The sequence below is a fragment of the Balaenoptera borealis genome (assembly GCF_965194805.1).
Source record: "Balaenoptera borealis genome assembly, chromosome: 13".
Taxonomy (NCBI): Eukaryota; Metazoa; Chordata; class Mammalia; order Artiodactyla; family Balaenopteridae; genus Balaenoptera; species Balaenoptera borealis.
Window position 1 is genome coordinate 7,438,244 of NC_138870.1, and position 23,819 is coordinate 7,462,062.

The 23,819-nt window shown below is 46.1% G+C and overlaps 1 protein-coding gene across 7 annotated transcripts; it reads left to right on the forward strand.

Annotated features, from left to right (window-relative positions):
- Positions 1-1,552: 1,552 nt before the first annotated feature.
- Positions 1,553-19,178, forward strand: PEX5 (peroxisomal biogenesis factor 5). 7 transcript variants are annotated; one of them, XM_082349197.1, is made up of 16 exons: positions 1,553-1,570; positions 2,501-2,663; positions 2,980-3,015; positions 3,287-3,419; positions 3,640-3,771; positions 9,481-9,586; positions 10,100-10,190; positions 10,592-10,702; positions 10,965-11,057; positions 11,427-11,546; positions 15,583-15,726; positions 15,931-16,001; positions 16,403-16,615; positions 16,861-17,026; positions 17,365-17,522; positions 17,719-19,178. In XM_082349197.1, exons 2-16 carry the CDS (start codon positions 2,517-2,519, stop codon positions 17,918-17,920), a joined length of 1,923 nt encoding a protein of 640 aa, XP_082205323.1. In that variant the 5' UTR covers positions 1,553-1,570; positions 2,501-2,516; the 3' UTR covers positions 17,921-19,178. The 7 variants fall into 7 exon arrangements, with proteins under 7 accessions (XP_082205323.1, XP_082205318.1, XP_082205319.1 ...); XM_082349192.1 differs by lacking the exon at positions 1,553-1,570 and adding an exon at positions 1,713-1,885 and having other exon boundaries at positions 11,451-11,546; XM_082349193.1 differs by lacking the exon at positions 1,553-1,570 and adding an exon at positions 1,713-1,885 and having other exon boundaries at positions 11,457-11,546.
- Positions 19,179-23,819: the final 4,641 nt, after the last annotated feature.

Here is a 23,819-nt window from a genome sequence, read left to right on the forward strand (position 1 = left end):
AAATCTGGTAGTCCTTTCCCAGTGCCAGAGTCCCTCTTGGGCTGGTGAGCCAGGTTCTGGGAAGAGCTATGGCCTAGGAGACCAAAGCTCTCCGGGACTTACAAGCACGACTGCGAGGCAGTGTTGTATAATGGATAGGTATTTGGAGTTATGTCTGGATTGAACTTTGACTTCCTAGCTGTGTGACTTTTGGCTAAGTCTTAATTGTGAAGTGGGATTAGTAATTCCTATTTCACAGGGGTATTATGAAGATTAAAAGTGTTAATGCACATAAAAGGTTTAGTACAATGCCTGGATTTAAGTAAGCATTCAATAAACATCTGTTATTATCATTGTTAGGATTCTCCTACAAGCGGCATACATAGTGAGTTATTGTTAATCGGTTACTAAACGCCTAGCAGAGCTGAAAGTTATGTGTGTGTTATGGTTTGGATGGTACTGGGATCTGGTTGCCTTGATTTTCTGACATTCTACTGTATCATATGCTTTCAGTTAAACATTGCTCTCTCCAGGGATCCTCTTTTCTAAAGTATGCACTTTCCAGAGGGCGTCCCTTCCTCACTGGCATGGCTTAGTTTATTAGGTACTAGGTATTTGCTTTACAATGTCAGCCTGAGACCAGAAAACAGGCAAGGGCTGGGATCCATGGTGAAAAGGTAAGGAAAAAGAGAAATTTTGCACAGTCTCAGGTTTTCCCTGCTGTTCTGTTCCCCTGAGGTGTCAGAACAGCTTCTCTACCATCTCAGGGACGAGTTTACACAGCCATGCCCCTCTGGTCCCCTGGGGCCTCCACCTGTGAAATCTGCAGGACAGCCAGGAAGCCAGCCTGGCCCTGGGTGCCACCTGCTGATTACCTGCCTCCTCTCCTGTACCCTAGGCTGGGACGGTACTTTTGCCCTTTTGGCACAGACCTGTCCTTGCCCATCTACCAGCAGCCCTGAGCACCTCTTGCCCTTTCTTCTTCATGACATCGGGACACCCTTGGACTTGGAGGCAGGTGAGATTTCAGGGTTTGCTTCCCAGTGTCCTTGAGGTTTGACACCAGAGCCAATTCTGTGGCAGATGGTGGGGCCTGAGGCTTATTTCGTGATTAAAGATAACTTCTTGCATCATATTTGTGCATTCCCCGTCTGGGGCAGTGGATATAAGGCCACCACGGTGACCTTGACCAGCGGTGAGGCAGGAAGGAGGGGAGAGGAGTGACTCACTGTGCACCTTCCCAGTAGGTTATCGGCTTGAGGTCTCAGGATGCGTTGACCCTACTTTAGTCACCGGAATTTGTCGTCATCCAGTGCTATTTCCCCCAATACGCAGATGTGGCAGAGGGATTGGGGGCAGGCCTCTGTCACCATGGAGACTGTGACGCTGTCCTGCTAGGGGCAGTTTGGAAGGGGTTAGGCCTAGAAGGCTGGGGAAGGCCCCGGATTTGACCCCCACCACTCCCGCATTAGGGCCTTTCTCTAAAACCGAGGCCCAGAAAGGGAGGGAATCCCCTTGGGTCACCATACGCCCCCGGGAAGAGGCAGAATGATCTGAGTCCAGGATCTGCGTGTTCGGCTTTCCCCCAAAGGTCAGGAAGCCCCTCCTAGCTCCATTCTTCTTTGAGCTTTCCATCAAACAATTCCTAGCGTCCGCGATCCTTTCGAGTACTCGCAGAGTCGAGGCTCCAAGACTTCTCCTTTAAGACCCATGGCTCCTCCCATCACGCTACGTCGCAGACTTAAGGCCCCGCCCCTCCAAACAGCTTCCGCAGGTCCGCGACCGTTGCGCGGCGGTCACGGCCCCTTTATACCCGAGTGCCCCCCCCCGGCTCCCCAACCCCTTCTCTCTCCCCCTCCAGCCCGCACCAGGTACCCCGGCTGGTCGTGCGGCTTCGCGCGCAGTGGTGAGTGCGGGGCCCCGAGGGGGCGCGAGGACACCTTCCTGGTCTTCCCGCAGCCCTCGCGGTGTCCTCGCGGGTCGCGGGGGGCGGAGCTTGAGCAGCGACCCGGGTGGGGGAGACTGGGTGCTCTGAGCGCGGGAGGGGTGGGCCGGGACCGGCCGAGCAGCGGGAGGGGCTCAGGTGACTTACGGAGAGGGAATGGCCCCCAGCAGTGCTCGCCCGGTGACTGCGGGTGTAGGGGACTGGGCTTACGGTCCCGCGGCGTGTTCTCTCTCCCTTGACCGGCCAATGCCCCCGTACAGCTCAGTTGCGGAATTGTCCTCCCGGTCCCCTGGGGTTCAGGCCCGTCTGTGGGGGGCGGCTGCCGCCTGTCCCGCCGCCTGAGACCGCAGTCGTGGAGGCCGCTGGAGAGGCCCAGGCGGAGAGCGGTGGCCTTTGAGGGGGGCGGCAGGAGGGCACCGACCCCCCGACTCCTGGCAGAGGTGGGGGCCGTAGCAGAAGGCGCAGGGGTGGAGAGTGGCCAGCGGCCAACAGCCGCCTCCCCCAGATACGGGCTGAGTTGTGGGTTGGGGAAGGGTTTGGCTCCGGGAACCTCAGTTCCAAATCTCTGCCCATCAGAGAGCCGGCGGTCACCATGGCGATGCGGGAGCTGGTGGAGGCGGAATGCGGGGGTGCGAACCCGCTCATGAAGCTGGCCGGGCACTTCACCCAGGACAAGGCCTTTCGGCAGGAGGGGTTGAGGCCTGGCCCCTGGCCCCCAGGAGCCCCAGCCTCGGAGGCGGTGAGTGTTCTTCAGGCGGAAAGCCCGAGTTGTGACCTGGGATGGAGGGTCCGGATGCACACTTTGGGATAACTGCTGTCTCTATTGTGTTGCAAATGATAATAGTTGCCAGGCAATGGGTGTTTACTATATTAAACATTGAACGTCTTTATATAGACGAAGGCAACCATGTTATAGATGAGGAAACTGAGGCTTTGAGAACTTTTGTGACTTGCCTTATGAATGGAAGAGCTGGAATTTTAACCCAGGGTTAACTGAGTTGTGTGGCTGTGGTCTTCACCACTGTACCATATTGTCTCCCTTTCTTTTGTCTTAGGTCTCTAAGCCTTTGGGGGTAGCCTCTGAAGACGAGGTAAATAATGCCAGTCTTTTCTGTCGCATTTTTCGTTCGCCCATTGTATTTTTTACTTTAAACTTGGCTCGTCCATATTTCAATCTGTGGACTTCCCTGATCAAATGAGATTTGCCTCAGCTCGCCTGCTTGTTTTTGTTTTAAGTATTCTTCGAGTGTTTCCAAATCTATAGTTTCTGTGTTTCCCTTTCCTTGTGTTTGATGTTAGTATCCCACATCCAATGGGCCCCTGTCTCTTGCTGGGTTCATTTCACCATCTCTCTTCTGACAGTTGGTGGCCGAATTCCTCCAGGACCAGAATGCACCACTTGTATCCCGTGCCCCTCAGACGTTCAAGATGGATGACCTCCTGGCAGAGATGCAGGAGATTGAACAGTCAAACTTCCGCCAGGCACCCCAGAGAGGTGGGTCCAGCGTCTGGTTCTGGGTGTGGGGGGGCGGGGGTCACTATTTTCTGTGCAGGTAGGGACAAGGGGATTCCGTATTTAGATGTTGCTGGTATTGAGGAACTGAGATGCAAAAGGAGACAAAAGGAACAGAGTGTTTTCATGTGCACTCAGGGTTCCTTAGGCATGATAGAATGATAGGTATTTTCCTTAGTTCTCTCTCTATCTCTCTCTTAAGCCCCTGGTGTGGCAGACTTGGCCTTGTCGGAGAACTGGGCCCAGGAGTTTCTTGCAGCTGGAGACGCTGTGGATGTAACTCAGGATTACAATGAGACTGACTGGTCCCAAGAGTTCATCTCTGAAGTTACAGGTGAGGCTTCTTATGGGAAGATCTACAATGGTTCCTGTGATGCAAAGTTCTACACTGTCACCCTCATTCATTTTAGGGTATAGAGTGATTTTAGCTGCTTATGACCTTTCTGGACTCTTGACTCTTTCCTATAGGGCACTGGACCTGATTTCTCTTAGGTGGTAACAGGGAATTGAAACTTATATTAAACAGAGGCGTGAGTTTGAACTGGATAAGAGATTTTGAGGAGAGAGAGAACACGAGGAGTTAGGTTTTCTTCTTTGTTATCTGGAACTTTAGTACTGTAGTTTGGTGGAGAGGATCTGCAGATTGGATGGATGGCAGTGTTGCCCAGGAAGAGAGAAATGTTTAACACATCCCTTGGGATTCTGGCATTAAGTCATCTTGAACAGGGTTAGAGCCTTGGAAAGTGGAATTGTGGAGTTCAAAGGCCTGAAGTATATGGTCTTGATGATAATAATAAAAATTAATAACAAGAGCTAATGTTTACTTAACCATGTTCTAGGCTTTGTTTTAGTGCTTTAAATTCATTGTCCGTTTAATCCCCCTGAGAACCCTTGAGGTAGTTATTATTCCTAGTATATAGATAAGAAAACTGAGGCTGAGAGCTTAAATAATTTGCCCAAGGAGTCACAGCTTTGTAAGTGGTGGAAATGGGATTTGATTCTGGGTTTGAATGATTCCAGAGTCTGTGGGCTTACCCATTCATTATGCTATACTGCCAGGCCTGCAACTTAAGCTCTTCAGGGTCCCAGCCTAATTTTCCCTCTTTGAGTTGTCTGTGCTCACTGCATCCTGGGGGACTGATTCTTCTCCCCCAAGCCTTTCTGATTACAGGCCTGGGCAAGGGCATTCTCCTTCTCTTTGCTCTTCCTGATTGCTCTCAAAGAGAGCACTGTTAGCCTGTTTCCAATTTAAGAAATCAAGAATCACAAAAGAGATAAAGGGAGAAAGTTGCAAAGATTCTGGCCTCTCAGGGTGCTCACATCATAGTTCCTGAATTTTCATGACATGATTGATGGGACCTAATTGGTACCCCCTGCCGCCAATCATTTTTATTCTCCTAAAGACAGGGCTTCCTCCACACACAAGAGAAAAACCCCCAAATCTAACAACTAAAACTCACCTTTAGTAAAAGCTGTTGGTCTCTTTTATCATGACTCCCTTTCCCTCCTTTAAGTTAGAGTTTAAGGAAGAACAATGGGTATTCTTGGTTTCTATGCACTTTATATTCTCAGAGCCAGTTGAGCTTCACAGAAATACAAGGTAGGTATTCCTCCCCCATTTTATAGACAAGGAAACTGAGATTTGGAAGGGTTAATACTTTTGTCTGAAATCATTCAGTAACAAAGATTATATGCAAACTCATGTCTGTCTGACTCCAGGCTCCATACTTAGAATCATTACACTGTCATTGAGAATCTTCTGTGTGGAATTGCCCCAATTGGAAAATCTGAGCTGTAATAAAGACCCGACACCAGACTGAAACTCAGCTTTTTGTACAAACCTTAGATTTAAGTGCTGTTTCTTATCGCAGAGAGACTTCTGTTAAAATGTATGGGCATCAGTCATTTTTGATAATTCAGGAAAAAAATCATCACTACTATGAGCATTGAGATTGATGAGATTTTTGTTAAAATTAGTTGAATACTTGGAGCCATTGAAATCTTCCTTAACCTGAAATCTTCCTTCCTTAAATGAAAAACTACTTTAGAAAAACATGTTGGACCTGTCTTACCTGTTAAATTGTCTTTGGGAGATCTCTCTCTTCCTCTGTTTTGTACATTTTTTTGGAACTGTGCCTGCTTCACAGAGGCAGGGATATGGAAAGCTGGAAAGGGATATTGAGCTATGTGGGATCTGCCTTCATATAAATGTCCTATTGCAGTGGTATATTGCTTTGTATGTAGCGGCCCTTCAGAATTTATTGAATGAGAGAATTGAGATCTGGGAGAAAGAGCTAATGGGGATTGATTTTCTAGTACAGTTATCCCTTGGTATCTGCAGGGGATTGGTTCCAGGACCCCTGTGGTTACCAAAATCCTGGATGCTCAAGTCCTTTATATAAAATTGCTATTTTATATATAAAATTGCTCAAGTCCTTTATATAAAATTGCATAGTATTTGCATATAACCTACCCTCCCGTATGCTTTAAATCTCTAGATTATTATAATATCTAATACAATGTAAATGCTTTGTAAATAGTCGCCAGCATGGGGCAAATTCAAAGTTTTGCTTTTTGGAACTTTCTAGAAATCCCCTGCCCCTCTCCCTCTGAATATTTTCCATCCACAGTTGGTTGAATCCGTGGATGTGGAACCCGTGGATACTAGCCTCATAACATTTATGGCTGATATTATTACAGTAATGATATAGGTTACCTATTTCTTTGTGGATAAGTAGACTGCAAGTTGAGAGAAGGTTATATTCTTTAAATCTTTATTATTCTTAACTCCCCATTGTTAGGATTCTAGAATCTAGTTTAAAAGAAACCTTGAAGCTTAGTTTTTTTCTTGTTTGAATGTTGTATTTGGAAATATAGTTTCACTGGAAGTTGCAAAAAAATGTACGGAAAGGTTCTGTGTGTCTTTCCCTCTGTTTTCGCCGGTGGTGACATTTTGCATTTGTTAGTTACGTACGATATCAACAGAAAATTGCCACTGGTACAATCCACAGATCTTATTAGATTTCACCAGTTTTACATGCCTTTATTTGTATGTTTATAGTTTTATCACATATGTAGATTTGCATAACCATTACTGCAATCAAGATATGGAATTATTCCATTACCACATGAAGCTCATTTTTTAGTCTGAAATGGTTCTTGATGGAATTCCACTCCTCCCTCTCACCCCAATCTTCTGGGCCAAATAATCGTCCATCTTGTGATTGCTCAGCTCTAGGGAAGAAATGCATCTTTAAGGGGTTTTGAGTTTAGACAGCCTCAGCTAAAATGGTGTGTGAGGTTCATACGACAATTATGAGAGATAAACCTGCACTTTCATAGGAAGGGCAGTGGCCATCAGTAGCAGATGATGATTGGCAGTAGCTCTCCCCTGGATGGCAGAGGAAGAGGCTATGGAATAAAAGGAATAATAATCTCATTGTGATGTTTTCCACTTTTGTAGGGATTTGCCTTGAGCAGACAGTAATGATAATAATAGCTAATATTTGTTACTCTGTGCTTTGCATAGGCATTATCTCATCTGGTCTTCACAAGAATCCCTGTGAGGTAGCTATTATTATATCTACTTCGTAGATAAGGAATTGGAAACTTAGAGGGTTGATAACTTGTCTGGAGACTCACAGTGAATAAGTGGTGGAGTTGGGATGTGAGTGCAGGTAGCCTGACCCTAGAACCTGCATTCTTGATCACTGTGTTACTTAGTGGATGTGGAAACTTTCATGGGTAAAGGTGGGAAGTTCTGAGTTTTTGACTGTTGAGCTTGGGGTAGATGTGCCTAGATGAAATGAACACACAGTGAGAACCTAGGCCAGGTGAACGCCCTGAATCAGAGGTTTGGTACCTAGGTTGTTGGTTGTCACTCTATGATTTCTGTGACCTAGGATAGTCCCTCCCACTCAGCAGGACTTAGTTGCTTCCATCTCACAGATATCCAGATGAATCTGATTTTCTGTAAGAATTTCTCAAAAAATATTATGAAGGCCAGGTAATATTCTTTTGGTTATTTTATTTTGACTTCTTTGTTGGAGCAGGTTCCCAATGCCAGAAAATCCTGAGTCTTGTGGCCAATATGGCTAAATACCAAATTACAGCTATTTGAGGTTGTCTCATCTCTGGGATTCTTTTTTCTAAACTACCTCTTGTCTGTTTTAAAGTCCAGGTGCTTTGTACTTTTTCTGTTGGTGCTCGTCCTTTAGAACAGCATTTCATAGAAATGGTGTTCTGTGTAATTTGAGGAGTACTTTTGGCCAGAATATGCTTTTGTGAAACACTGTAGTTGAGAGGGGGTGGCTGGAGAGTGAGGAGGAAGGACTGGTTATTTTTCAGCAGAATGGGACGGGGTATTAAGCATTTCCTTATTAGGTCTCCAAACTTGAGCTAGCAGTCTAGTCGGGGCAAAGGAAAGAGAAATGTTGCCTGTGAAAGCTAGTGAGGGAAATCTTGATATAAATGTTAAGAGTTCTCGAAATTAAGAGACCAAGTCTGTGATCAAAAAAATTCTCAACTGTATCTTTTATTAGTAATAAATCACTTATTATTTATGATTAGGTGAAATCTGTGAGTCTTGATCTTTTTCTTTTCTTTCTTTTTCAGAATTTGACATTATTTTCTCAGATGTTGAAATTAGTTTGTTGAAATTATTCAGGCAGAGTCTCAGCTAAATGGAATAGAAAGTTCTGTTGTATATGAATCCCGAGGAGGTAAACCTGCCTTCTTGGTGTTAAAAGCAGTAACAGATCTTCAAATTAGGGACAAAGACAGGATGGCCATTTGTTAAGGATATGGGTGCAGAGCAGAAGGAAGGAACACGCCGGCCCATCCTTCTCTACGTGCACTCACTCTTTAGGGGCCCTTTAAATCCTTTAACTAATCTGTGTCATTACTTTTTTGTTTTCCTGGCCCTAGAATAGTAAAGAGCAAAGTCCTGGAGGTTGAGAAAAGTTCAGCGCCCTCATGTGATATGTTTATTCTGATCTTGCAGCAGTGCCCTTTTTCATGAGAGTTGCTAAGGTGATTTCTGGAATTAGACTTAAAAACATAGCTCTCAAAAGCGGTCAAAAGTGACAGAGTTCAGAATAATGTTTATCCCGGGGGGTGCGGGCCTGCGGGAGCCTTTGAGGGAACTGTAGACGGTCCATGTCGTGATCCGGGTGGCGGTGGCTTGAGTGTGTTCACGGGTAGAAATTAATGAAGCAGCACGCCGAAGTTTGGTACACTTTACGCACCTTCATGTTTGTATGTTACATCTCAAAAAATGAAAAAAAATCCAGTGGGAAGAGTGGACCCATGTATCCTTAGTTCTAGCCCAGCATTCTGCTTCTCAGCTTCTCTTGGTAGGTATGTTAGGATGAAATACGAGGTTCCTTTTTTTTTTTTTTTTTTTTTAAATTTTTATTGGAGTATAGTTGCTTTACAATATTGTGTTAGTTTCTACTGTACAGCAAAGTGAACCAGCAATACCTATCCATATATCCCCTCTTTTTTGGATTTCCTTCCCATTTAGGTCACCACAGAGCACTGAGTAGAGTTCCCTGTGCAATACAGTAGGTTCTCATTAGTTATCTATTTTATACATAGTATCAATAGTGTATATATGTCCATCCCAATCTCCCAGTTATGAGGCTCCTTTTGTTGGGAGGGTGTGAACTCTGTAGATGGAGGACAGACCAAGGTTTGGTTAAGGAATGGGAGCTCCTGTGTTCTCCCCTGGTTCCCTGCCAGGTCCCTGCAGTACCTTTGAGGAAGGTGGAGGCCAGGGCCCGCTATCTCTTAGTGAGGGCTCTTGCACTTCAGACAAAAGGGTTTGGTCCCCACTTCTCTCCTGAGCCTCCTTATTTGGTCTCCTGTCCCCAGTTCAGTAAACTTCTGCCCTAGGCCCCTGGGGAGCAGGTTGGGTGTTGAAAATTTAGTAGTATTTTCTTTTGACCAGTGGTCTCTGAGGGATTCTGCTTTGACTTGGTTAAGTTAATATTCTCCCTTTCCTGATCCTTCACTGATTTCCCCACCTCTCTGCTCCTTGCAGACCCTTTGTCTGTGTCCCCGGCCCGCTGGGCTGAGGAATATCTGGAGCAGTCAGAGGAGAAGTTGTGGCTGGGAGAGCCAGAGGGAACAGCTGCCACTGATCGCTGGTGAGTCCAGCCCCTTCTCTCGGGATGGATCCCTGTGGAAGGAGTGTTGGATGGTTTTCCTGCTCCCCTCCACCAAGCTCCTCTATCCACATTCTTAAGCCAAGTTGCAATCCCTTCATTTTCTACTCTAACGTTTCCACTTGTATTATTACCCCGATTCATTTATGTCTCAAATATAATCGAGTCGAGAATCCTAACTGTCCTACCAAAAGTTTGTAACTTTATCTTATGCACCCTGTTCCCCTTTTAATTTGGAGCCTGCAACTGTCTATTCCTTCTCTCTGGAAAGACGCGTTTGGGAAAGAGAGAGGTGAAAGCATGTAGCTAGTGCTTTGCCACTCCTGCCCAAATGTCCTTCTTTAATGTAAATTGGAATTAGTAGGTCCTCAACCAGAGAGAGGAGTAGTGTCACCCTCTCTGTTCCCCGATGAGAACTGTAATTGCCATGGGCTGGGAGTGGGGAAGGATGTGGCAGACTAATGTGTAAAATGAGCGAGTCCTCGCCTGTCCCAGGTGTGATGAATACCAGCCCGAGGAGGACCTGCAGCACATGGCCAGCGACTTTGTGGCCAAGGTGGACGACCCCAAGTTGGCTAACTCTGAGGTGAGCCACGTGCTGCTGCTGCTTTGCCCAGCAGAGCTGGTCTGAGAAGCCAGGAGTCCTGCTTCTCTTACCCCAGTTTAGTTTAAGGTGAAAGAGATGAGATCCGAGGTCCACTCCTTCCTGTCTGGAGAACAGAGACTTACGACCCTGCCTCTTCTTCCAGTAGTCTTGCCCTCATTTCCTTGCCTACTAACCCTTTGTCTTTTCTGTGTCTTCTCAGATCTCTTGAGCCAGAAATCCCTTTCTTTTTGCTCTTTGCTTTTTCCAGGGTCTTTAGCCTGTCTTGTCTGTAGCTAGAGATGGTCAAGGGGAGGGGTAAGTGCAGGCTTCTCTGGGCATGGTTGAGAGGGCACACCCGGAAGTCCTCTCCCAAGTGGCCTGTGTGTGTCTCTGTGCCCCAGTTCCTGAAATTCGTGCGGCAGATTGGCGAGGGGCAGGTGTCCCTGGAGTCCGGCGCAGGGTTGGGCCGAGCTCAGGCAGAGCAGTGGGCAGCAGAGTTTATTCAGCAGCAGGTAGGACACTGTCACCTCCCAGTCCTACCTCAGAGCCAGCTGGTGCCCCCGGCCGTGGGTTCAGTATTCAGTGGTCCCAGATGGGGAAGGGATCTTATTGCCAGCTCGTTTGGTAGCATCCAGGTCCTGAGTGGGTGGGAAAGAGATTCTGAGAATGTTCTTCTCAGAAGTGCCCAGGTTGGTGGTGTCTAATGGGTATTTAGTTGATATTTAGTGGGTAGAAAGTTGTTGGTGGTGGTATGACCATCCTTCTTTGTCACAGGGTACTTCAGAGGCCTGGGTTGACCAGTTCACACGACCAGTAAACACATCTACTCTTGATACGGAGTTTGAACGAGCCAAGTCAGCTATAGAGGTGAGGGCAGCTAGTACAGATATAACCAGTCCAAGAGAAAACACTTCTTTGGAGAGAGTGGGTGTCTTAACATCAAAGATGGGTGAACATTGTATTTCATAATGTTCTTGGGTTATCTTTGGCAGAATTGCTTGGGATGGGGTGGTTGCCTATCAAAAATGCAAATTCCTGGGCATCACAGACTACTGAGTCAGAATCTGGGGGTAGGACCTAGGAACCTGCGTGAAAAAAAAAAAGCTCTTCAGATGATCTTAAACACATTGAAGTTAAAGAACTACTGCCACAGGGACTCCATCTTAGTGGAACTTAGGGTGGGGCGGGGTGGTCACGATGAATCTTCTTTTTCTACCTGCCTTCCCTTCCTTACAGTCTGATGTCGATTTCTGGGACAAGTTGCAGGCGGAGTTGGAGGAGATGGCAAAACGGGATGCTGAGGCCCACCCCTGGCTTTCTGACTATGACGACCTCACGTCTGCTTCCTATGATAAGGTGAGAACTAGTTTTTCAGACTGCAGGATTTCCTTGTTTTATTGTCTCTCCTTTAATCCTGAATCTGAAGGGTACCCACTTTTAAGTAATTATTTTCTTGAGCCCCTTTCCGTGAAAGGCAGCCTGAATTATTCCCTTGCCCCTGCTCTCCTCCAGTTATTGAGAGTATGCTTTATTCTTGGGATATAAAAGTTAATGATAATAGACCACCCTTGTCAAATAACAACAATAAGCGACAGAATACCTAGAGTAGAGGTTTGCACACGATGCAATAAGAGCACGGAGGAAGGAGCTCTGCTTTGGAGGTTGGTTGAAAACATTTTAAGAAGATTGATAGCTCCTTTGATAGAGAGTGGTAGGTGGTAGGCCATCTCTCTGCCCTCCACCTTAGTATCTATTAACTTTTTAACTCACAAGTTTATTTTAAATTCTGATCTCTTCCTGTAGGTACTAACCACTTGCACCCAATTTAGGGTATTTTCAAAGAATTATATTAAATAATTCAAATGCTAGGAAAATTTCCCAGAAGTTGGTGGTGAAGAATGATTGAATTTTGCATGTAGTATATACTGTTGCCTTAGAAGCATATGTTATATCGGGGTATCACTGTGAAAAAAATCTGCTTGTGGGTTGTGGGGTATTTGGATATGTGGGTAATAATTGAGCTGTGAGTTGAAGCATGATTGGGGAGGGAGAGAATTGCTTGGTTTTGAAAATGGCAAAACAGGAACTGGGGAGGTGATCAGTGGTGTCTTTTTCTCAGCTCAGACCTGGTTGGGGCTAGAACTAGAGGGCCAGGATTCTGGAGGTAGATCTTGCAAAGATAGAGAAGAACAGAGTTCAAGATAAGTTAGAAAAGGCTAGGATTTAAAAGCCAATGAAAATCTTAGTACTAGGAAAAGGATGATTTTGTTTATTATCCCAGCCTGACTTTCTGAGAGTTGTTCTGTGATATAATAGAAAAGGGAGCTTACCTTTTGGGACCCCGTCCTCTGGTTTTTCCATAGTAAGAGTTTCTTCTATAGACTTGTGATGAGGAAGAACTGAAGGAAATACCTGGAGATAGTACTTTTATTAATTTGTAATAGACACTTGATAAGTTGCACAGGCCCTGTCGACTTATAAATGGCAAGGTATAAAGTTTAGATAAAAATTTCCTGGGACTTGCCTGGTGGCACAGTGGTTAAGACTCTGCCTGCCAATGCAGGGGCCACGGGTTCGATCCCTGGTCCAGGAAGATCCCACATGCCACGGAGCAACTATGCCCGTGCACCACAACTACTGAGCCTGCACTCTAGAGCCTGTGAGCCATAACTACTGACCTATGTGCCACAACTACTGAAGCCTGCGTGCTCTAGGGCCCACGTGCCACAACTACTGAAGCCCATGCACCTGGAGCCCGTGCTCCACGAAAAGAGAAGCCATCGCAATGAGAAGCCCGTGCATTGCAATGAGCAGTAGCCCCGCTCGCTACAAATAGAGAAAGCCCGTGCACAGCAATGAAGATGCAACACAGCCAAAAAATAAATAAAAATAAAATAAAGTTTTAAACAAATTTCCTGGTTTTTGATAAATATAGACATAGCTCTCCTCTTAGCACTTTTTACTTCTGTATCAATGACATGATAGTTGGAATAAATTCTTTAATTCAAAACTTAAAAACATAATTATGTTTTTAGATCTTTGAACCCTATTTTGATATCATTGATACCTTGGGATATTGCAAAATTAGGATTAGAAACATTTGCATTAATGTCCCAGATTTTGTCTGCCTTTTGTTAAACTGTTAATAAATTATATGTCAATAGTACTTGTTTTTTTTTTCAAATGTGGATCTGACTCTATCAGGTAAATTCATGGGTATCTGAATGTCGTATTTTTTATTCATGATCCTTAAATTTTCAAGGCTACACCTACAGCTGGAGCAGATATGATACTGTATACTGTTAGCGTGAAGGAGAAATTTCTGTGATGGGACACACTCTACTTAGTAGTGATCCTATTTTTGCAGTATGATACTATGAAATCATAGGATCATGATTGGCTTGGATTAGACTAATGATTGGCTTGGATTAGACTTTTTAAGATGCAGCAGTGATCCCAAGCTTATCCTGCATCCTGTGGGTTGTTAAAGGTTCCTCCAGAGGACTCTTTTTTTTTTCATCTATACAAATATTCTACTTTTGAAAAATTCCTCTCTGATCAGCAATTGATAAAACCTCAAGGAGGATAGATAACACGGACAAGAGCATACTTAGAGAACCCTGTGGTTGCAACATGATGGAATTGATTTGTTGCGTTGTCTGCTGAGGATAATACCTATTAACGCATAGTATTTTAAGCTTTTTGTTAAGGCTGTGGCAGATATTCTCATTTGATGCTCTCAGTAGCTCTGAGAGGCAGGAATTACTTTCATTAGGAAATTGTGTTATAGGTGACAATGATCTGTTTCCTACGGGGTGGCTTAAAACATGGATTGAGGATGGGCAATAGTCGAGGGTGAATGCAGAAGGCTTTATCTTATGGAACTCTAACAGTCTAGGTGGGGCTGGCAAACTATGGCCCACGGGAAATCTATCCTTCCACCTCTTTTTTTTTTTTTTAATGGCCCGTGAGCTGAGAATGGTTTTAACATTTTTAAATGGTTTAAAAAAAATGAAAAGTAATAATTTGTGAAATGTGAAAATTATATACGGATAAAATTCAAACTTCAGTGTCCATAAATAGAGTTTTATTGGAACACAGCCATGCTTGTTTACATATCATCTGTGGCTACGTTCTCACTGCTCTGGTGGAGATGAGTAGTTGTGACAAAATATTTATCCTCTGCCCCTTGCTGATCCTTGTTCTAGGGTCCTTTTCTATCTTCTGAGTTTTCCTGTTGCACAGAGGTGTCCCAGGAACATTACCTATTCTCAACGTGAATATACTTTTTATACATTTATCCCAAATCCATCTCCTGTATGTCTCGCTTCTTAAATCCCCATTGTAATTATTTAATTTTTATTTGTCACAAATAATTTGCAGATTACTTAATAATGGTTTAGAACTTTGCTGGCAAGATTTAAGCATTTCTGGTTCTTGAGCAGTTTCACAATGATAGTGAAGAAGGACCTCACTCATGTCTTTATTTCGTACAGTTACATTCTGATTTGTCCTTAACTACATTTAGAAAGGGCCCTGCCCTGTATTTTGCATCTTGTTTTCATTCTGGGGTATTGTTTTGTGATGGTGACCACTACTATCCAAAAAGGAGCATTTTATTCCCTTGTCCCAAGTCACACGCTTACTAGGGACCCATTTTATCTTAACACCTCTCTGCCTACGTGGAAGACCTGGGGACAGAACTCTGCACAGAGCATCATAACTTCCCTCAAACGAGAAAGCCTCAGCTAGAAGAGGACTTGTCTTTCTGAAGCGTTTTCTGCCCTCAGGATTTTGGAATCTAGCTTTCATTTACTATCAGATACAGATTAATATTAATAACTTTTAAGAATGAAATTGGGGAATAAATTAAAATTTTCAAAGTGCTTGAACACATGCTATCCAGTCAGTGTGCACAGGACTCCGTGAGCTGGGTAAGAGTTGCATTTGAATAGCAGGACCTCTGACTCCAAATTGCATTTCCTTTATACATTATCACACTCTTGCAGGATAACAAGAAATGCCCTTTGAATAGCTAAAGAGAACTTATTACTGAAAGCAGATCCTGTTAAGAAATGTGCTCTGTCCAGTAATGAGAAATCAAGGATGTGGAAACACTGGCTGATAAAAACTTCCTAAAATAAGCTTAATCCCAGCGTGGATCCGAGTTTGCCTGGCTTTCCAGTTGCTGTGGGCATGACACGGAATTTCTTCACTGTGGTCCTAGGTGATCTCCTTTATGATACGGAGAATTTGCCGGCATTTATCCAGATACCTTTTTGGAGGCCTTCAGCTTCTTCTCCGCCTCAGTCTTGGTTGTCAGCTCCCATTCCTGCTGCTCTGTGATGGCTCCCTCTGAGATGGGGTCTCACTTGGCTTCCCTTCCTTGTAGGGGTACCACTTTGAGGAGGAGAACCCCCTGCGTGACCACCCCCAGCCTTTTGAGGAAGGGCTGCGGCGACTTGAGGAGGGGGACCTGCCGAACGCCGTCCTGCTCTTCGAGGCAGCTGTGCAGCAAGACCCCAAGCACATGGAAGTGAGCAGCTCGTTCTTCTGACTTCAGATTAGAGACTCTCCCTCCAGTTTTGAGGGGGGCCCCTAAGGGTAGTGCAGATGGATTTGGGCCTGGGTGACAGCCTGGGGTCGGGTTCTGAGAGTGCGATGGTGAGTGGGGGGGGCAGAGGAAGCAATGGTGGGAAGGTGAATACCGGGGTGATGAAATCTGGCAACTTCTCTCTAGGCTTGGCAGTATCTGGGGACCACCCAGGCAGAGAATGAGCAAGAACTCTTAGCCATCAGCGCGCTGCGGAAGTGAGTACACTGAAAGGGTAGGGGGGGCGAGGTGGTCCCAGGGCTCTACAAATAACCTTTAGAATGACAGATCCTTCTCTTCTTTCTGGCTACTAACGCGAGTGTTTTCTCATGATGAAACTCTAAGGTTTGGGGTGAGTCTGGAGGTAACTGGCTCCATTCGTTCCTCAGCTTTTGGTTTTATTTGTGGGACCCTCCCTGGCTGGTTCCTTGGCTGCTGAAATGTTCCCTTTCTCAGGTCTGTAACTTTATTAATAACCCACCCGTAGAGGATCCCTCTACACCCTAACTGAGGGAGTTGGCAGGTAACTCTGCGTTCTGAAGCTTGGCTCTGCTCCCAGGGTGCTGATAGGCGCAGTGTCCACTGCAGAGCCCAGCTCTGTCCATCTCTGTCCGAACAGGTGCCTAGAGCTAAAGCCAGACAACCGGACGGCACTGATGGCGCTGGCTGTAAGCTTCACCAACGAGTCCCTGCAGCGGCAGGCCTGTGAGACCCTGCGAGACTGGCTGCGCTACACACCGGCCTATGCCCACCTGGTGGCAGCCGGGGAAGAAGGGGCCAGCGGGGCGGGACTGGGCCCCAGCAAGCGCATCCTGGGCTCTCTGTTGTCCGAGTGAGTGTGGGGAGCTCCTGGGATGACGAGTGGCAACCTGAGTAGAAGGGGTACCTGGCTTGTGCAATGTTGGATAGATTGAGGCTCAGGGTCTAAGAGTGGGATGGAAGACTCAGGATTGGAAGGAGGAGAGATGGACGCATCTTGGGGGTATGATTGGTTAGTGAAAGGATTATTTGGGAGGGGTAGGAATATAGACGTATCCATCCACCTGCTTTTTTGCATTTTTTTTCTTCCTTGTCCAGCTCTCTGTTTCTCGAAGTGAAAGAGCTCTTCCTGGCGGCTGTGCGCCTGGACCCGACATCCATTGACCCCGATGTGCAGTGTGGCTTGGGGGTCCTCTTCAACCTGAGTGGGGAGTATGACAAGGCGGTCGACTGCTTCACAGCCGCCCTCAGTGTTCGTCCCAATGTGAGCCTCAGGGGAGGAAGGGAGAGGACGGGACTCTGTACCTTATGGAGGAATCGTTTGTTGGGACCTTCGGAGTCATGGGATATTTCATTCCAGTGTTCCATGTACTGGTTGCCTTGGGAGAATTGGGAAAAGAAGAGCGGGAGTCTAGGGTCATCTGGACTTAGGGGAGTCTGCGGGGGGTGAGTGCTTATGTCGTGGCCACACAGTGACCCGTGGAGACAGGAATGGAATCGTAACATACATTAGAGAATCAGAGTGGGGAGCCAGGGGGAGAGTGGGCAGAATTTGATCGGAGCCTGGCTCATGTTTCTAACCCTTGTCCCTCCCTATCTTAGGACTATTTGCTGTGGAATAAGCTAGGGGCCACCTTGGCCAATGGAAACCAGAGTGAAGAAGCAGTAGCTGCATACCGTCGGGCCCTCGAGCTCCAGCCTGGCTATATACGGTCCCGCTACAACCTGGGCATCAGCTGCATCAACCTTGGGGCCCACCGGTGAGAGTATCTATTGAGGAATGAATGAATGAATGAATGAATGAATGAACTCCTTCTCCCTGCCTTTGGCCCTGGCTCCTCAGTCTCCGATCCTGTTGTTTGACTACGAGCTCCAGCTTTCTTTTTCCCCATGCCAGCTGACCTACCTCCTTCCACTGGTGTTCTGCTCACCAGCTCTCATTCTGCTTCTTTGCAGTGAGGCTGTGGAACACTTTTTGGAGGCCCTGAACATGCAGAGGAAAAGCCGGGGTCCTCGGGGCGAAGGGGGTGCCATGTCGGAGAACATCTGGAGCACCCTCCGTTTAGCCTTGTCTATGTTAGGCCAGAGCGACGCCTATGGGGCGGCTGATGCCCGGGATCTGTCCACCCTCCTAGCGCTGTTCGGCCTGCCCCAGTGACAGTGGGATGGGCTGCCCTGCGAGTGTTTGCCTGGAGGGGTGCCTGCTCTGGATGTGATCCCCTCTCCCCAAATGGGCCTACCCAGGGGGCGGGCTGATGACCACACGCGGTACTGCCTCTCAGGAGCTGCCTCAGTGTAGGGGTGGGCAGTCTGGGTTCTAGTTCCTGCATAGTCGTAGGAAAGTGAGCTGTGTTGTCGGGGTCGCTTGGTAATTCAAGGGCTGTCCATCCAGCTCCAGGTCTCCGCTCATCACGCCCTTTCTTGGTGCTGCTTTTTGGGTAGGACCCAAAGATACAGGTTGTCATCTGCTGCCATTTCTGATCGGGCCTACCACATTTGTAGCGTCTGTCCTCCCCCCCCCCCCCCCCTTTCTCCTTTTACTGGGCCTTGATAATAGTACAGCCTCCTCCGGCAGTGGTGTGTGGCAGGTTCTAGCAAGCACCTCTGTGATGACTGTGTCTAGGGTGGGGTGTGTTAGGAGTTGGCCTGTTTGATTTAAGTGTTGATGTGGCTCAGCAGAGCTGAGCTTTTAGGGGTGCTCGTAGTTCTGTCATCCTGGGACCTCTCCTGGCTGTAGCTCAGCGTCCCTGGATAACGCCGCACGCAGTAATTGGCATCGTCACCGTAGCGGTCCTCAGGGGCTGCCGGGGTTACGTTGCTGCCGAGCGTTTGGGTGTGGGGAGAGGAAGCCTCGTTGTGGAATGAGCCTTGAAGGGACCGCATGGGCTCAGGGCAAGGGCTCTGGCTTGGGGGCCTGCGGAGGGAGGACAGAGCAGGTGGGACGAGGCGTGTCCCGAGTGCAGCCATCCCCCTCCGCTTAGAAAGACCTGCGAGTAGGAATTGAGCTAGCTCTTCTGGAAAAGTTGGTTCAGAAATTGCAGTCTTGCCGAATTCCTGACAAAGAGAGGGCTCAGTGTTACCCTGAGCCTTTGCTGTCCTTGAGGTGTTCCTTGGGGGGAGGGTCGAAACCCCCTTCCCCCATATCACCTGCACAAGGTGAAGGCTGAGGGAAGGTGAGCGCGCAGCTCGCGTTCTGCTGCGGAGATGCACCAGGCCCAGAAATGACGGAAGTGGCCGCGAAGCCTCTTGCCTTGTCTTCAGTAGCTAATGGTCAGAGAGATTGTTTTTAAAACTACCGTGGTCCCGAGGTTCCATCCTAAAATTTATTTTTCTTTGTATGAATATGTGTAAATGATTTAAAAAATAAAACTGTAAAATATTTGTATGAGGAATAAATGGAACAGACATGGCTTTGAGTCCTGCTACTGGGTGTGCAGTTGGGATGGTGGGAGGGGAGTTGCTGTTTGGAGGTTGGTGTTCAACAGTTTTTCTCGATTTATCTTTCAAATTCTCATTGGTACATTGATTACCCATCTGTCTACCAAGGAATTACTCAGCACCTACTCTATGCGAGGTACATGAATAAGGTGGTCAAGGTCCCTGTGTTCATGGGGCTGATGGGTTAGCAGGAGACGGATGTTTGACAGTCATACATTTTTTACATTTGTGTTACTTCTATACAGGAAAATATGGGGTGTGATGTAATTGGTATTTTTTATTATGAATTATTACATGGGAGGACTTTTGTAGTTTCTTCAATGCTTAGGGCATTGAGATGCCAGCATTTCAATGCTGGCTCTACCTGGTTTTATCAGGAGCTCTCAAGAGACGTATCAAGATGGGTCTCTACCCTGGGGAAAATTTTAAAAATATGAATATTTATGTTTGGAGATAAATGTCCATGGCCATGTTAGAATTTAAAATGTCTAAAGGAGAGCTGGTTCAGTAATTATCCAGACAGTGAAATATTATTAAGTTATTTAATTATATTTATGGAACAATTTCCAGTGACAATAAATGCTAACAATATAATGAGAAGAAAAGTTTAGCAAACTTTTTACAGTTTTTATCTCAAGAAGAAAGTGCCTTGAAAAGAGAGTAAGGAAATTCCCAGTATGTTAAATGTATCAGGATTATGAGCGATTTTCCCTCTTCTTTGTCATACTTCTCTGTAATTTACAAATTTTCTTTGTGTGTAATACTTTCATAGAAAAGAAAAGAGAACATCACGGGGAGGAGGGCATCTGTTGCCGCCACCTGGGGCTCTGAAGGCCAGTGGTGCAGGGCCCACGGGCCTGGGAGTGGGCTGGGCAGGCTGATGCAGCGGTTTCTGGAGTGGAGATACAAGAAGGAAAAAAGTCTGGATGGGTAAATGGCTTAGGAGTTGAGCTAACTTCTGGTTTAAGCAAAATCTCCAGGTTGATCTGCTTTGTCTGTGTTTGGTGGCGTGAAGGTGTCCAAGAGGATGCTTTCCTTGCATGGTCAGGTCCGAGCGCCTCTTGAATCCACATCAAATTCAGCCAATATTTATTGAGCCCCTCTCACGTGCCAGGTGCTGTCGGGTACCAGGGATGCAGTTCACAAGGCAGACAAGGTCCCTGCTCTCACGGCTGATGTACTAGTTGAAGGAGCAACGGAATAAATAAGTAAATAAGAAACTTCAGTTAGTGTGGTCAGGAAAGGCCTTTGTCGTGAGCTGGTCTGGGTGGGAGGAGCCAGCGGGGCATGGGGGTGGGCTGTTCTGGTGGGAGCCTGGTCTGGGTCCCAGCGGGGAAAGCAAACGCTCTGATCCAAGCTTAGAAGAGCCCTGTGCAGTCCAACGGGTAGGAGCCCGGAGCGCAGGGAGAGAAGGAGCAACAGGAGACAGGGTGGAGGTGGTCAGGAGCGTGGCAGCGTGGCAGCTGGGCTCTGTTTTTTAAAAATTTTCTTTATTTTTTTGGCTGCGTTGGGTCTTAGTTGCAGCACGCGGAGTCTTCGTTGAGGCATGTGGGATCTTTCATTGTGGCATGCGGGTTTTCTCTCTCTAGTTGTGGTACGTGGGCTCCGGAACGCGTGGGCTCTGTAGTTTGCGGCATGTGGGCTCTCTCGGTAGTTGTGGCGCGCGGGCTTAGTTGCCCGGCAACATGTGGGATCTTAGTTCCCCAACCAGGGATCGAACCCACGTCCACTGCATTGGAAAGCGGATTCTTTACCACTGGACTCATTTTGATTATGGTGGAGAGTTTCCATTCTATTCTAAGTTCCACAGGAGATCACTAGAGAGTTTTAAGTAGAAAAGTGACATGGTGTGATTTAGTTTTCAAAGATCACTCTGGCTGCAGTGTAAAGAATGGGGAGTGGGGAGCGGGAGTGATTGGAGCTGAAGCGGGTGGACCAGTTAGCAAGTAAGCAAGCCAGGAGAGAGACGGTAGTGCTTGGTTGGTCTAAGTTGGAGATGGAGTGAGGACGGGGATGGTAGCACAGAGATGGAGGAAGCCGGACAGAGTTTGTAGGTACAACTGTTAGAACTTGCTGCTGGATTGGATGTAGAGGGTGAGGGAAGGAAATGAAGGCTGACTCCTAGGCTTTTGGCCTGAACAACTGCAAGAATGGTGTTGCCCTCAACCGAGAAAGCGGAAACTGGACGGAGCAGGTTTGGGAAGGAAAATACAAAGTTCTATACCGAACACATTAGATCAGAGGTAGAGATCTCTCCAAGTATAGATATCAAGTAGATGAATTGGATATATAAGTCTCGGGGGAGGAGTCAGAGCTTGGTATATAAACTTGAGAGTCTTGTTTATATAGATGGTGTTTAAAGCCACAAGACTGGATATGTTTGCCTAAAGAGAGAATGGAAATGAAGAGGGTGTAAGGCTGTAAAACACACTGATTACCAGGCATACAGGATCTATTGAGGCAGTTGTTTGTTCCTGAAAGATACGAATCTATAAAGAATGACTTTTTTTTTTTTTTTTTTTTCTGAGTTGTAGGTCTTCTGACAAAAAAGAAACAAGCAACTTTTAAGTCAGGTTTTTCTGTTTATAGGAAGAAATGTAACTGGCAGATGGTGTGTGTGCTTACTTGAGTATGGCCAGAGCATTCTCCCTTTCTAGGTAAACTGATAAGAGGTGAAATAATTAAAAGGCTGCTTTGTGAATGAGGGCAATTAGCTTGATAAGGACATCCTAATGCCCGCAAACTCTGGTTGCTGATGGGCCATCTCCACGATGCTGTCAAGCCGACCAGCACGTAGGCATCCCGGGGCATCTTCTTCTCCAAGTAGTGCTTCCTGGGCATTGTCTCCTTGAGGCTCCTCTATACTTATTTTCTTTTCAAAAAAATATTTAAAAAATTTTAAATTGAAAAAATTTTAGAGCAGTTTTAGGTTTACAACAAAATTGAGAGGGAGGTACAGAGATTTCCTATATATTTACCTTCTGTCTGCAGACATGCATGCCTCCCCCATTATCAACATCACTTACCAAAGTGGTACTCATTTACCAAGGATGAACCTACATTGACACGTCATAGTCCCCCGAAGTCCGTACTTTACTTTAGGGTTCACATTTGGTGTTACACATTCTGTGGGTTTGGACAAATGTATAATGATATGTATCCATTATTATATTTTAATTGCTTTAAAAATCCTCTGCTTTGTCTATTCCCCCTTCCCTGAACCAATCAGTGATCTTTTTACTCTCTCCATAGTTTTGCCTTTTGCAGAACGTCATATAGTTGGAATCATACAGTATGTAGCCTTTTCAGAGTGCCTGTTTCACTTAGTAATATGCATTTAAGGTTCCTCCATGTCTTTTCATGGCTTGATAGCTCATTTCTTTTTAACGCTGAATAATATCCCATTGTCCGGATGTCACAGTTTATTTACCTACTGAAGAACATCTTGGTTGCTTCCAAGTTTTGGCAATTATGAATAAAACTACTGTAAACAAGCTCATGGAAGTTTTTGTGTGGACATAAGTTTTCATCTCCTTTGAGTAAATTCCAAGGACTGTGGTTGCTGGATCGTATGGTAAGAGTATGTATATTAGTTTTGTAAGGAACTTCCAGACTGTCTTCCAAAGTGGTCGTACCATTTTGCATTCCCTCCAGCAGTGAATGAGAGTTCCTATTGCTCCACATCCTCGTCAGCATTTGGTGTTGTCAGAGTTTTGGAATTTGGCCTCTTGAATAGCTGTGTGGTGGCATCTCCTTTTACTATGCATTTCCCTGATGGCATGAGATGTGGAGTATGTCTTCATATGCTTATTTGCCATCTGTGCATCTTCTTTGGTGAGGTCTGCTCTATGCTTTCTTGATGACCAAGTCCCTTCCTAATGCTCATATCCTTTCTTTAGACACTTTCTTTAAAACATTAAACCTGGTTTTAGGTTATGTTTTTTTCCCAGGAGCTATTAAGTTGCTCTTTGTACTTAGAGGCCCTACTTGGCTTGTCTCTACTTGGCAACTCCCTCTCTTTTGTCTCAGCAGATGGTCCTGCATCTGAACTTGCTGAGAATCAGGGTCATCAGGAAAGAACTGCCCCCTATAAATTTACCTCTACATGCATCTATTGCCTTTTTCTTCCTTCCCTGTGTCTCAGAGGAACAAGTATTCCTCCTCTGCAAGGATAATCCCTGTATTCTGCTTCTCAACTTTCTGTCTTCCCAGGACTTCACTTAACTAGACTTCATCTTTAATTTCTCCCTCCTGACTGGCTCTTTCCCTTCATTAAATAAGCATGCTCAACTATTTCCCATGCAAACCAAACAAAAATCAAACTGGTCCCCTCATCAGTCAACCAAACGAAATAACTGTTCCTCAGCTGTGAATGCCCCACCCCCAGCCTGGCCCCTGTCTCAGGAAGCCAAGCTCCTTCAGGGAAGTGGGCCATGCTTGCTGCCTCCACTCAAGTCCATTCTGTCCACAGCACCCACTGTGCTGTTTCCTGCCCTCACCAAACACTGAATCTGCTTTGCTGAGGTCACCACTGACTTCCATATACTGCCAAAGCTGGTGGACACACTTATTTCTGATCTTCCCTTCCGTAAATGTGGTGTTTGATCCTGAGGCAGGTC